Raw genomic sequence first — 15,363 nt, 5'->3', positions numbered from 1 at the left:
AACTGCTCATTATATAAAGTGTCTCAATACCCAACTACAGGTCATGCGAAATATCGCTGATCTCTACTCTCCCTGAGCCTGACTTTGCTGATTTAGGTACATAAAGATATCAAGAAAGAGAGGCCTAGAATGGAAAAATATCGAATAAACTCACGACTTAGCCATGAAATTTTTGGCCAGAGTTGAAGAGGGTGTTGGCGGTGTTGTTGCCGGAGTCGAAGGTGGAGAGCCGAGTGAATAGAGAGAATACATTTGGCCATTTTTTTTCTCCATAAGGGCATTTTTGAAATTTCAGAAAAATAAATAGTGGACTAATGGTTTCAATAACAGAATGGACTACCATGTTTAATGAATTGGGTGTCTGTGTTTTTCAAACATAAAGTGGGGTGTCAATGCTTTAAAGCCGCCATTTTGGGGTGCCTGTGCAATTTGCTCAAAAATCTAACTACTTATACTCAAGGTCCGACATGTCGGCCCATGTCGCCGTGTCGGACCCTGGCGACACGGCGACTTGGGCAACATGTCGCCAAAAGTCGGTCGACTTTTGGCAGGGGTTCGATGAAAAATCGAACCCTTGTTTCGAAAGGTATTTCAGGTCATTTTGACATGAAATTTGACGTGTAACCTAATTTGAGGTCAATAAACACATTGGAAGTGTTATTTTGACCTAAAACATCATCTAACCTAAAGTTTTTAATTAGCACATGTTCGACTATATGCGGGCAAAACAGAAAGTTTGGAAAATTCATATAAACTAATGTAAATATGCAAAGAGAACACAAATACACAATTAATAAAGAGATGTACTAAAGTTTACAATTCATTATACAATTATGTTAAGTATGGCTCATACTTCACATATTGTTGCCGACGGACACGGGGTCCCGCTCACTTTGGAAAAAAGCGAACGAAAAATGGGCGAAAAACAAACGAAAGGCTGTTATATATGGCGAATGTAGCGATATATCCCCGAAATATCGACTTGTCGGCGACATATCGCCGACACAGGGCGATATGTCGCCGATATTTGGTATATATCGTGTCGCTGGGGGAAGTCGTGTCGCCCCCCAGCGACATGGCGACATATCGCCCTATGTCGGCGATATGTCGCCGACACAGTGAACCATGCCTAGATGTTGCTTGTGTCTCAGAATCATATGTGAAATAAGTACTAGAGATAATAATATCTGACTCAAAGTACTACTGTAGATTGGAGTATCAACGTCATGAAAATAAAGTGAATGCATGTGTAGCCCATCTTTTATTCTGATTTTTTGTTTTTTTGGGGTAAATCTTTTTTTTTATTCTAATTATTTTTCTTAAAAAGGCACCTAAATACTTCTAAAGATGCATGCTATTTATAAATATAAAGAAAGAAAGAGAGTCATCTCTTTCAACCTAATTTCTCACTGGCATTGCTCAGTCCGTTGAGGTTTGCTTTGTCATTTCAATAGGAATTATTGCTTTTGGAAATAACATCAGCAAGTCAAAACATGTTTAGAAGACATACTTAGAGATTAAATTTGATCTGTATGTCTGAATCAATTCTAATATATCTTGATGTTTTGAATTCTTTCTATTAGAATGATTCTTATGATACAAACACTAAAAAAAAGGTTATGAAGGAGTTTATAGTATACAATAAAAATCCAAGATACTCTATATATACAGTTTATGAAAGAGGAAGTAAGTTACTTACCAACAAAGGTTACGATTACAATAAGCAAATTGTGGGTTTTAAGTGTTATGAATTATTAGCGAAGAAAAAACAAAAAAAGGGGGGGAAAAACAATGGGAATGAGTCAAATGACTGAATGAGGGTTCCATGAATATACATGTAGGGAATAGGAATTTGGGATTTTTCATAATCCTTTTGGATTTATATTTTCTATTATTTATATTTATATATTTTTATTATAAAATTATAAAACCAATTAATATGCCAATTAATACGTCAATTAAAACAAAAATTAAGAAGTAAATCAATACAACTATCTTTAGAAGTCAGGTACGGCATTAAGTGCTTGCTTAATGTATGAAAAAATGTCATTTTATCGATTATACATTCGGATACACGTATTAATACACATATTTACCGAATATGAACCAAAGAGTGATTATATGAAGAGAGTACAAAGTCTAGTTGATTTAGTTTCAAACACAAAAACAACACCTTACAATCTTTCACTAGGGTACACACCATGCATTCTAAAGATTTAGTTACAAACAAACCAACCTTCTTTACCCAAAAAAGAAAAAAGCAAACCAACCTTTATTTTAAAATCGTAATTGCACCTTGCAATATTTCATAGGACATACACCATTCTGAAGTGGTAAAGCCCCATCGAGCTAGTAAATGGAGAACAAGAGACTTCTCACATATTACCCAGACTGCAAAAGGCAACACCTCATCTTATTTCACTAGGACATACACCATTGAGAGAGAGATTTACCATAGATTACTCTGGCTGCTAGAAGTCAACGATTCACTGTTCAATCATATGATATTATAGGGAGCAACTACGCAACACAATCGTTTCCACGGTCATACCTGGTCCAAATCCTAACAACACACCCCAGTCAAACCCTTCACCTGTTGTGTTTTTCCCTTCTTCAAGAGATGTTTTCCTCATCTCATGCAAAATAAACAGCAGTGTTGGGCTTGACATGTTACCAAAATCGTCTAACACCTTCCTTGTTACAAACAATTTCTCCTTTCTTAAATTGAGCTTTGCTTGTATTTTGTCTAGAATCGCTGGTCCCCCAGGGTGAGTAACCCAAAAGATGGAGTTCCAGTCATTAATACCAACTTGATTGAACACCTGTAGCAAGCAGTTCTCAATATTCTCAGAGATAGTCCATGCCACATCCTTAGACAAGCTGATCACTAGACCTTCTTCACGCAAGTGTGCTGCAACCATATCTCCAGAATTTGGAATAAGCGTAGAAGCTGTGGATACAAGTTGAAACAACGGCTGTTCGAGAGACGGATTTGGGTTTGCACCAATTATGAGAGCCGCAGCACCATCACCAAATATTCCCATCCCTAACAGAGACTCCAAGTCTGCGTCTGTAGGTTCACGGAAAGCATTAACTGAGTTTAACTCTGAGCAAACAACAAGGATTCGTGCATCGTTGTTGTTCTCAGCAAGGTCTTTGGCCACGCGGAGGACAGTGGCACCACCGATGCAACCTTGCTGATACAACATTACACGTCTAACAGTAGGGGAAAGGCCAAGGAGCTTGATAAGTTGAAAGTCAGCACCCGGCGCATCAATGCCTGAAGTGGTACAGAATATAAGGTGAGTGACGTCCGATTTGGGTTGCCCCCACTCGTTGATGGCCTTGGTTGCGGCTTCCTTGGCCAACTTAGGTACCTCGGAAACCAAAATATCTAGGCGGGCATTGAGTGATGGGGTCATGGAGTTAATCATGCTGGGGTTTTCCTTGAGTAAACCCTCTGTTAGGTAGATATGCCGTTTTCGGATCATTGATCTATCACCTACATTAACAACATAATGGAAACAACAAGAACATGTTAAGTATAAATTTCACCGAAGAAGTGCATACATTAATTAGATGCAGAAGGCTACGTGAGCCTATAACTGAAGTAAGCATGTTGGATTGCAATGTAAATATATTTTTTATTTACACATTCGTCTGAGTTTCTCCTTCAGTTCAGTCTCATGCTCACTTCCTGTAACTCTGAAGTAGAAATCAGGAAAGTCAGTCTGGTAGACTATCTGGGATGGATTTGCTGTGCCAATGGCCAATACTGTAGCTAGGCTCTTCTGAGACTGGCTAGGATCGATGGTTCCTCCGGTGCTTCCCATATCTCTCGTTCCTCTGCTTAATCACTAATGAAGAAGTGGCTCCAACTTCACTGCAGCTTATATATCTCTTCAAGGATATGCAACTGAGGTTGCTGCTAGTGATGTGCATAGTGTTTATAAAGAAATGTGTGACCCCGCCATGCTTGGATTATATGTAGCACTGCGCTGTCATTAGTGAAGGTTACTTTTATCTCGACCAACACTTTAGATCTAGACCTTAGACAGCTCAGTGCTTAAGCAAATTCCTGAATCATGTAATCAAGATTCATTGTCATTGGGAAATTCTCCTAGGGGCTTGAATAATCCAAGTGGATGCCTTCTTTAATAATTAATGCAACAATCGGAAGAGCTCCCGGATTTAGAAAAGCCTCAATGAGTGGGGTTCACATGGATTCACATCCTCTATAATTCTTTTCCCTACAATTCCCTGTAATTCTCTCCTAGAATTGTGCCACGTGGCATTTAAGTAATCCAACGGTCACCCAACCATAAATTTGGATTTTATTTAAACTCTAGTTTGTTGGGTGACCGTTGGATTACTTAAATGCCACGTGGCACAATTCTAGGAGAGAATTACAGGGAATTGTAGGGAAAGGAATTACAGAGGATGTGAATCCGGTTCACATCCTCTACAATTCTCACCCCTATAATTCCCTGTAATTCCTATCTAAAATTATGACATGTGGCAATTAATTATTCAAGGGTTGGAATTAGAACCCAATTAAGATCTGAATCTAATAATTTCCTAAAAATAAGCCTTAAAAAAAATTAGGAGAAAATTTAAGAATATATTAAATTCAGATCCTAATTTAATTCTAATTCTGACTCTCGAATAATTAACTTAACTGCGACGTGCCACAAAATTACAGGGAATTATAAAAAATGTAAACCCCAATGAGTGTCGATTAGTCATTAGAATAAGTCATTTGTTCAACCTATTAACCTGAGTCACATCCTTCAGGTTCCACTTAGCTTTTACTTATTTGTATTTCGCGTACCAATGTAGGATTTTGCTTCCACAAAAGCAGGAATAAAACAAAATATCAAGATAATATTGAATAATTATCCAGCAGAAAAAAAGCATCACATGCGCCAATCTTAATTATTATTTTATAACCAAAAGGACAATTATATTAGGTTCTCCCCCAACCAGTCTTGTTTTTTGGTAAGAAGTTAAAAGACTTTATTCATAAACTTAAAAAAATAATAAAAATAATAAATAAATAAAATTATAAAAGATAGAAGCATGAAATCACAAGGTTCGATTCAAACCAATGAGTGGAAATTAACCAAACTGTCATACATCCAATAGACTAGGTCATTTAAGGTAAGGGATGAATCGAGTCCAATAAACCCTTAGAATAAGATTGTAACCAATCAAGTACAGATATGATATAGTGATATACATGTCCACCACAAAAACTGACAAGACATAGACATGCCATAAAGACGGAGATAAAACATGTCACAAAACACGACTCCCAAAGCAGCCTAGAGCATCAAATCCTTGTCGGTGGATACAAGAAAAAGGCGAAAAATGCCATCAAGTGATATCAAAAAAAGGCAATGCCATCATGTCATATAAGAAGAAGGGCCGGGTAGTGGGTAGACTTAGGTACTACCACCACACATGATATATTTTTATTTTTTTTTGGTACAAAGGCACTTTTATATATAGGGATAGCGATATTACATATGCCGCCGGCAGGAGTTGAACCCATGACCTCTCCACCGAGAAGCAAGTTCCTAACCATCCTACTACTCCTCCACTGGCTCACACATGATGTGTTGATTCCATAAAAGCAAGTAATGAATACAAATCACATTAAAGCGAATCCAAATTTTACATTTGCAAAAAAAGGGCAAAAAGCCGATGCATTATTAGTAAGAGATCAATCAATCTTGGGTAAGGCAGAATCATTATTTATGAGATCATTAACCGTGGGAGTTGTAGGCATTTTAGTGATGATGTTGTGTTATGTTAGTATTAGATATTCCTGCCATAGCCTCCCAAACCCTAGTTGTCATTTCTCTTTAGGCTTATGCAGTCGGGATTTCTTCTAAAACTCTAACCGTTGCCAACTCTGAATTATACAAGAAGTCTATCTTATTTAAGGATTCTATCTTATCCGCAGTTGCACATAAAAGTGATTATGGACTCTACCTTATCCAAAGTAATGTTCGAAGCTGATCATGCACAATTCTTGTAGAAGTGTGGTCAATATTTTATGTAATCTCAAACTCTTATCCAATGTTTCATGTAATCTCAAGCTCTACAAGACTTGTAATATAAGGACTTCACAAGATCACAACTATTAGAGTCTTAGACGACTGATGAACAAGGACTCTGATCCTTTGTGAAAGAGTATGTAAACATTTCATTCAAATATAGTATAAAATATCTTAAACTCTCTTCGACGTAAGTTGCATTCAACTAAACCACGTAAACTTTAGGGTTCTCTCTTGGTCTCTCTCTTTAGCCACCAATTCTAACAGTTAGTAACCTTAGATTAATGAGATTAACCCCCCCCCCCCCTTCCCCCTTTTTTTCTATTTTTTTGGTAAACCAAACTTTATTGAGCAACACTGGAAGAACACTAGGCATCAAACTAACATAGGTCCAATAGCCAAGGAGTTGAATGTGACCAAGACGTCCTACTAGAAACAGTCGAGGCCTTCCAAGCCAAGTGGTCAGCCATGGTATTACTCACCCTAGGAATAAAAGCAAAATTACAAGCCTCAAAATAATTCTTAAGATGCTTGATATCTGAGACTATTTGACCCACCAATACTGGAGCCAAATCTGATGAAGATAAGATATGCAATGCTTCTTGGCAACCAGTCCCAACTATGAGCAATTTAATATCCCACGTTTAATATTTAATATTTAAAGAGAAAATTTCTATCATTCCCCTGTACTTGGACTCTCTATTTACTAAAATTTCCCTACTAAAACTTTCACATCTATTGTCCTAAGAATCCAAACTCTCACCTCTTGTTCTCCCTTGATATGTTTAAATACCCAAATTACTCCTCTATTTTTCTCAACACAATGTCTCTCATTCAAGTTGAGTCAGTTTACATTATCTAGTTCAAATTTATTACTTGAACCATTGAACTATCATATATATATATATATATATATATATTCTCAAATACTAAAATCAACCCTACCATCTACTTCTCTCCTCCAATCATACTACTATATAAAAGGAAAACTTCCAACACTTGTGGCACGTATTTTCTTAGACCAAAATACCCCTCCTAAATTAGCCATGAACCTTCTCAAAAAAACCCGGAATCAAACGACCGCACCCTTCCAGCTCTTCATACCCATCCAATCCCACAATATCATACAACTATATAAATCATATCATACAATTATTTAATTTAAAAATACAAACACAATTTATGTTATTTTCTTTTAGTGGACTATAATAATATCCATCCCTATTGCAAAGTACCTTTTTGATAGATATTCCTCAATAGATGAGAAATTAACTTTTATAGTAACTATTGCCTTTCAGTTGATTCTGGATGCTTCAACGGTCAGGAGTCGTCTCTACTTGTGAATGTCCACAAACGGGAAAGTTTACAAAAAATTAATCTCTAAACAAACATTGGAGCCTGGGAAGTATTTACAATTTTCTGTTATATGCTTTCCTTATGTTCTGACAGGGTGACCCAAGTTTCCATCTATTTGGCCTTTTAATGTATAGGTGCTACTACAGCAAGGGCACTCAAGTCAGTACTTCAAGATTCTACCCAAAAAAAAAAAAAAAAGTCAGCACTTTAAGGGATCGATTCTGCCGTCTTCTGAAGGGTAAGGAATGTCAACTTACTTCTCTGTCTAGATTATTGGGAAAATCGTTGGATTATATTCAAAGTTATGATGAAACTATAAAGATACTGAAGATTTACAGTCTATGTTTCCAGAGAAAAGTTGAACTCATCCATGAAATCCCTTTCATACATGCCTCTGGACACTGTTGTGTTCCTTCATCTGCATCACTTTTGACAGAGGAAAATATGGTAGGGATCACGCTAGCACTTGCTAGGGATGATTTTAAAATCATTTGGTATCTTGTCTTCACTTATGCACTTGTACATCAGTGCGCTTACTCTCTACGTATGTCCCAATGGTGAGAATAAAATACATTGCTTATTTCTATGAAATCTTATTTGTTCTATTAATAGGTTCATGTGAATCCATTTTAGAATTACTAATTTCTGTAAATTGAGTATTTAAGTTAGTATTTACTATTACCACCTTCTGACATTTTCTTCTCTAATGATTTGGCAAGTTTCTGGTTTTCATTCAGCTTTCTGAACAGTGAGAAATGGGGGAAAATCTCTATAATGAATAAAGAAACACACTCCCCAGATATTAAAGAAAAATGAAGGAGACAATAAAACAATGATGGGACGGAAGAATTATTGAATTGGAATTACATGTGTTCATTCAAAAACTTTCCAGATATTTCAGATTGTGGAAAAAACAATTAAAGAGACAATTAAACAATGATGGGACAAAAAAATATATTACATGTGTTCATTAAAAAACTCCCTATATATTTCACAACCTTGTGAAAAAAAACAATTAGGCTGCGTTTGTTTGCCAAGGTGGGGTGGGAAAAAAGGGGGTGGGAAAAAAAAACATGTGGGTCCCACATGTAGTGGGGTGAGGGAGAAGAAAAGGAAAGGAAAGGGTTTTGTGGAAAAGTGATCGGTGGGTCCCACTTTTTTACTTTTCTCAACTTTCCCACAAAATCCCACCAAATATGTGGGGTTTTAAAATAGCATGGGGTGGGAAAGTTGAACTGCCACATCAGCAGACAAGGTTCCTTGATTCAAGGAACCTTGTTTCCCACTTTCCCACCCCAAGCAACCAAACACTCTACCATTTTAGGATTTAAAGGAAAAGTAAGAAATTTACACATTTTCCAAGAATTTTCCCACCCCTTTTTTCCCACCCCAACTTTATTCCAGCAAACAAACGCAGCCTTATCGGACGCTAGAGATAGCACAGAGGTAAAATGAAATAAATAAGAAGAACCTTTACCAACAAACTGAAAATGAAGGGCTTTAATTTACGGAAAAAAGAAAAAACAACAACAACTAAACAATGATGTCAGAAAAGGCAAAAGAAATGCAGGCACTAACTTTTATTTGGTTGTAAAAATAAAGTTTGGACTGTTTATTTGTCAAGGTAGAAGTATGTGCTTTTTTCACATTTCTTCACCACATATCAGCTGACACTTCTAAAAAAATCAAGAAATGTCTCTAAGAAGGGAAGAACTGAAGAAAGGGGGAAAAAAAAACCAATATTTTGTCTGCCAAATATTTAAACTATAATTAGAAAAAAAAACATACAAAACGTCAAATGCACGTAGTATTGTACTAGGCTTCTAAAAGATGGATTGGAATTTATCGTTCATCCAGGCCTCTTTCTCAATCGACTGTTTCATTATTTTTAATTATTTTTCCTCAGATGTGCTCCAGTCTGCTGATGAAACCCTCTTCACAACTCAATGGCCTAGGAAGCAAAATTGAAGAAACCCTCCTCACAGGTTGATGGCAGAAGCGAAATTGTCAATCTTTTAACCTCCTGGCATGCACCTCCACAATCCAGCTCCACCGAAATAAATAAACATTAGTTCTCTTGTGATTTTATGTTGTATTCTACTGTTCGATCAACGAACCCGTCCTCCCACTTATTCCATCAGATAAACTATCGAAGAGAACTTGAAAATTCAACTCCAGAAACCACATGAATTCTAATGCGTATTGAGAAATCTAAGTAGACCTCTTTGGTTTCTTGAAACTTGTCGATCCCAACAAGTATTCCCTTCAATTCTCCGCTTGCCATAGTATCCTGTCCTAACCCGAGAAGACCCTGTGAATGTGAGTCCCACACTCATGTAAGTGTGGATGTATGACTGACGGGTTAGGATCCAAATTCTATATATATCCTTATAATTCTCCACGTGTACATATTCATTAACTATCTCACACGGCTAACAACCTATTCTGATCAAGAATATTATAGGGAACCTCCATGTGGACAGATTAAATCATAGAGAATTGTTAGGAAATTTGCATGGTGAAATTTTAAATTTGGAAAGGCCTTCTTTTCTATAGCTAGAACCCCAAGAAAGTGCAGATTCACAATACCGGCAATCACATCAAATGGATAGCTCCAACTCTTTCCCATATTAAATTGAATGTCGACGGATCCCTTTTTAAAGATCGAAGGGTCGCTGGCTATGGAGGAATTGCAAGGGTCACCGGGGATGTATGCTCTTTTGCTTTGGACGGGGCATTGACGCACATGACATCCTAACTGTAGAAGCTTTGGCGATCAGACAAGCTATATTGTGGGTATTGACTTTAACTTGCCTAAGATTGTCGTAGAGTCTGACAACCAAGCTCTCTTTAACATCCTGAAAAATCATCAAAATGAAGCATCGTGGAAGATCTTCCCAATTATAGTTGATATCTTACATCTCTCGGCTTCATTCGAATCTATATCCTTTAGGCATGTTCTTTGCGAGGCTAATATGTTGGCAAATGCTCTAGCTAAGGATAGTGCTCTCTCCCAAGATGCCTTCCTAACTATCATTTCCCCACCTCCTCATCTTTTCTAGTTTCTTTTGTTTAATATTCTAGGACTAGGTTGTAATAAAGGATTCTCCTTATAAATAAATCTCTTTCTTACCAAAAATGGAGATTTGCAGGGTTGTTTTTTATTGATTCTCACCTATATGGAAAGAGGATTGGGGAGATATATTTTCTACTTAAAGTAAGTGATTTGTGAGGATGTGATTAAGGTAAAGGTATCAAAACCTAACCCGAACCGTTGAAACCGGACCGAACCAGCTCATTATAACCCGAACAAGCCCGAACCAAAGCTTAATGGGCCGTGTTTGGGATGAACAACCTCAGCCCGAACTGGTTTGGGCTGGTCTAGGCCAGCCTGTGTGTGGCCCGCTAGCCTAAACCGTTTAGCCCAAACTCAAACCAGCTCGTTAAACCCGTTATAAATAAATAAAATAAAATAATTTAAATGTAAAAGACAGGCAAAACCCCAAGTATCCCTTTGTTTTGCTTTGGAATATGCAAACATCAAGCCTATCAAAGCCTTCATCATTTGGAAGATGGGCTTAGTAAATATTTAGCAAGTGTATTATCATTTGAAAATCTTTTAATGTTTTATTTTGACCCATATTTACAGGTGTCAGGAAGGGAGAGGAGAATAAACAGAAAACAACCCACTAAAATTCATCAAGATGCCAGCTTTCTTTTGTATATTAGTTATATGTTTTTTTTTCACTTCTTTGTAGAAAGAAAGCTTTTGGTTTTGAACACACAACACAATAGACAATGTGAATAAAGTGTAATTAAATGATAGAGTTTTTTACATGAACCCCCTCCATTTCAATTGAAAACTCAGCGCACCCCCTCAAAATTGAAACCTTACAAAGCCCCCCCCCTCCACATTTAACACTGTTAAGTTTCCTTTTGTATTTGCTTTTACAATTTTACCTTCATTTTATAAATTTATTTAAAATATTAGATAATATTTGTAAGAATTTTTTTTACATAAGTCCCCTTCATTTCCATTGGAAACATGGCGCATCCCCTCCAAAATCAAAACCTTACAAGACACCTTCGCACTTCACACCATTAGTAGAGGTACGCAGTAAACTGATTAAAGTCAAATTAATTTGTTTATATAACCACATTGGCCATAGAGTGATAAAATAATCATGCAAGAGTTTTTTTTAATTTGAGGGAAATTTTGGTCTTATAATTTGGGGTAATATTGTGACATCAAAAAATATTGTGTAGGATTTTAAAATGAATATTAAAAATATTATTTATGATTTTATATGAATTTATCAAGTGTGGGTGAAAAAGTAAAATCATATCACGTAGGGGTGTCAATTTATAGCTCAAACCGTTAAAACCAAACCGCACCGGCCCGTTATAGCCCAAACCGGCCCGAACCGAACCTTAATGGGCCTTAATTGGGCTGAGGGTTGTGGAGCCCGCACCAACCCAAAACCGAACCGCAACCCGTTATACAACCCGTTTTGTAATTTTACATTAAATAATATTTAAATCAATATATTACCATTAGGTAGTTGGTATAGACAATTAAGAAAATTAAGCACGAATTCAAAGATCAAATAGTCATTTTACTACTTAATATCTAGGTTATTGATTTCTATAGAATAGGTGGGTTTTTTTTTTAATGGAAATTGATCGATAGCAACTTTTCTTTCCATATAATTTTTGCTTTTGTTGTAGGATGCTCAATTGTTTATTTTTGTTCTTTTTCTTACACACCATAAACCGTTAGTCAACTCGAATTTAAACCGTTAGCCTACACCGTTAGTTAGCCCGAACCCAAACCGCACCAAACCGAAACCGGCCCGAAACCGCCCCAAACCGCACCGTTGACACCCTTAATATCACGGTTAAAAGGAAATAGACGGTGTGAAGATTTTGATTTTGGGGAAGTGTTGAGTGTTTCCAATCGAAATGGAAGGGGCTCATATAAAAAAAATTAGGATTTTAAATAAATTTATTCAAATGAGGGTAAAATTATCAAATTAAAATTAAAACTGACAAAAACCTAACAGTGTCAAATATGGAGGGGGGGGTGCACTGAGTTTCCAATGGAAATGGAGGGGGCTCATGTAAAAAATTCTAAATGATATCATATATTAGAAGACCATTAGATGATTTCATGTAAGCATCAAACCAAAAGCATAGAAGCACTTTGCTGGGAAGGAACAGTACAGTAGAACTCATATGGGTTTTTGATTAGAGTGGTGGCAAGTGGACTCCGATGCTAACCAGGGACAACTATGCAAAAAAAAAAAAAAAAAAAAGCACTTCCCCACTCTCACTATCTTTCAAATCTAAGATTTGGAGAGAATTTAATGTTTATATGTGTTCCCATGCTCTTGATAAATTCCACACATCAGCAAAGTACACAAAACATACCGTTAGTAAACCCAATTCTAAACTATTAGCCGAACCCAAACCACACTGGCCCAAAACCATTATTTTCCTAATGGATCGTATTTGGGCCGAGTGTTTTTCAGCCCGAAACCGTTAGGCCCAGTCCAAAACCGGCTCAGCCCGAACCGTTGACACCCCTAGATTAAGGGAACAAAATAGAAGCCGAGGTGGCCAATAGAGAGAAACGGAAGTCAAGATCAATAAAGAAGAAAAAAAAGTGGGATTTGGTAGAAAAAATGTTGGGTTTTGGACAAGGTTCGACATGTCGGCCCGTGTCGCCGTGTCGGACCCTGGCGACTCGGGCGACATGTCGCCGACTTTTGGTTGGGGTTCAATGAAAAATCGAACCCGTGTTTCGAAGGGTATTTCAGGTCATTTGACGTGTAACCTAATTTGAGGCCAATAAATACATTGGGAACATTATTTTTGGTCTGAAACATCACTTAATCTAAAATTTTGATTGGCACATGTCTAGCTATATGCAGGCAAAACTGGAAGTTTGGAAAATTCATATAAACTAATGTAAACAATGCAAAGAGAACACAATGCGCAACTAGTGAATATATATATTAAAGTTTACAATTCATTATATAATTATGTTGAGTATGGTTCATGCTTCACATTTTGTTGTCGACAGACACGGGGGGTCCCGCTCCCTGATGAGCCAGCGGGGGTCCGGGGAAGCCGCCCCAGCGGGATGTGTGGGCAAGGTGCCCCGGAGCCTGTAGAGGTCCTACATCACTTTGGCAAAAATTGAACGAAAAATCGGTGAAAACCCGAATAAATCTTTATTAAATATGTGAATTGGGCGATATATCGCCAAAATGTCGACATTTCGACGATATTTCGCCGAATTTTTGCAGAATTTGTGTCGCTGGGGAGAGTCATGTCGCCCCCCAGTGACTCGGTGATATATCGCTCTGTGTCGGCGATATATCGCGGCCACAATGTACCATGAGTCCAACATGGAGTCTTTGATATACATTTGGATTCTGTTTTTTATTAGGTTGGTCAAAGTGGGCCACCATAATAAGAACATGGTTCCCATCTTCTAGAGATTGAGAGTTGGAGTTGGATCCACCATCTAACTCTATCTCATTTAATCTCCTTGATTCCTGATTGGATGCAATTGGTACAGCAATCCTATCTGGAAAAGATCCGTTGGCTGGCAAGTCTACATGAGGTAGAGTCCTGGTATTCTTCAACGTTGTACCCTGTTCGGACTCAATGTTCTCCACTGGCGGCTATGAACACCTCCCCCATTGACGCCAGTTGGGTTGCTTCCATTCCTCAGTGATTTGCATCACACTTATTGGCTGCTCGGGTGCGTTTTGGGGGTTTGTTGGGTTTGATTTTGAGTGCATGCTTCAATTAAGTGTCCAAAAATTTTGCATGATGAGCATTGTAGTTGGCACCCACTCATAGACCAAAGGCTGTCGGTATTTCATGCCACCTCGTAAACAAATAGTGACGCTACTAGGTAAGCCTCTCGCCGCCTTCACCGATACACATAATCGCACAAATGAAAGATAATCCTTGCGCATGGTAAATTGATCAGTGCAAAGAGGAGTACCGAGTGTGTTGGCAATACGTTCTAACATTTTCAAGCCCCATAGATGAAGGTTGAGGCCATACAGACAAATCAGTATGGGTAGTTCAGTTTCTTCCATTTTTTCTATTGAACCAGTGGCCGACCATAGTCGTAGTACTAATGGTTTGGTGCCAAACGTCCATGGTCCTTCGGCCATTATTTGATTGCTTGTTCGTTTCTCCTTGAACTCAAACACGAACATATCGTTGTTGAGGCCGTGAACAACCGCCTCTCCAACATGTTTCCAGTGGAGATCCACATAGTTGAGCATGCTAGTGTAAGATGGTTTCGCACCAAAAACATATCCAATGAGAGTAGAATCCCATCGTTCTTCCTCTGCAATAACTTCATCATCAATGCAGTCTGCAATGATCTCATCATCTTCAATGGTGTGTTCAATGTATGGTAGTACAGTGGAACCATTCATAACCGTCCCTCCCTTAAAGAGGTTCACCCATGATGGTTGTTTAGGTGGATTTGCAGCATTGTTGTGAGTAGACTCAGCAGGTTGGAAGTTGTGGTTGCTTGGTGGACATCCACCAGGCAGCATGATGTGGAAGAGAAAACCAGACGGAGACTTCCACTTTCTATTTGGTAGTTTCTTTTTAGAGAATAAAAAATCACATCTTTCTTTTATTTGCTGATTTCATTTTAGCGAAGAAAATGGATTGAAGGTTAATTTTTCCCATAATTAATTAAGGATAGTGTTATAACTTGACAAAAGGGTAAATAAGTAAAGAAATAACTGCAATGTTATTTTTAGAATTAAAAACAAAAAAAAAAAACAAAACATATATGCCACATCATTAGTAAACTAGCAGAGTTTAATGGTAGGGGGCATTAGTAATTGTGGACAAAGTGCCAATGAAGGGTTAGTCTAGCAGTAAAAGACCCGCCTTCCCACGG

At 37.6% G+C, this 15,363-nt stretch overlaps 1 protein-coding gene across 1 annotated transcript; it reads right to left on the bottom strand.

The window, feature by feature from the left end:
- Positions 1-2,276: 2,276 nt before the first annotated feature.
- Positions 2,277-3,827, bottom strand: LOC149028349 (chalcone synthase 2-like). The gene is made up of 2 exons (XM_089148230.1): positions 3,653-3,827; positions 2,277-3,502 (listed from the first exon to the last, which is right to left on the bottom strand). Exons 1-2 carry the CDS (start codon positions 3,654-3,656, stop codon positions 2,508-2,510), a joined length of 999 nt encoding a protein of 332 aa, XP_089004356.1. The 5' UTR covers positions 3,657-3,827; the 3' UTR covers positions 2,277-2,507.
- Between the last annotated feature and the right edge of the window lie 11,536 nt (positions 3,828-15,363).

The sequence above is a fragment of the Hakea prostrata genome, chromosome 1, assembly GCF_041222555.1.
Source record: "Hakea prostrata isolate BN-2017 chromosome 1, UWA_Hpros_2, whole genome shotgun sequence".
NCBI classification, from domain to species: Eukaryota; Viridiplantae; Streptophyta; class Magnoliopsida; order Proteales; family Proteaceae; genus Hakea; species Hakea prostrata.
Note: the sequence above shows the minus strand (reverse complement) of the source record. Positions and strands in the feature narration are given on the sequence as shown.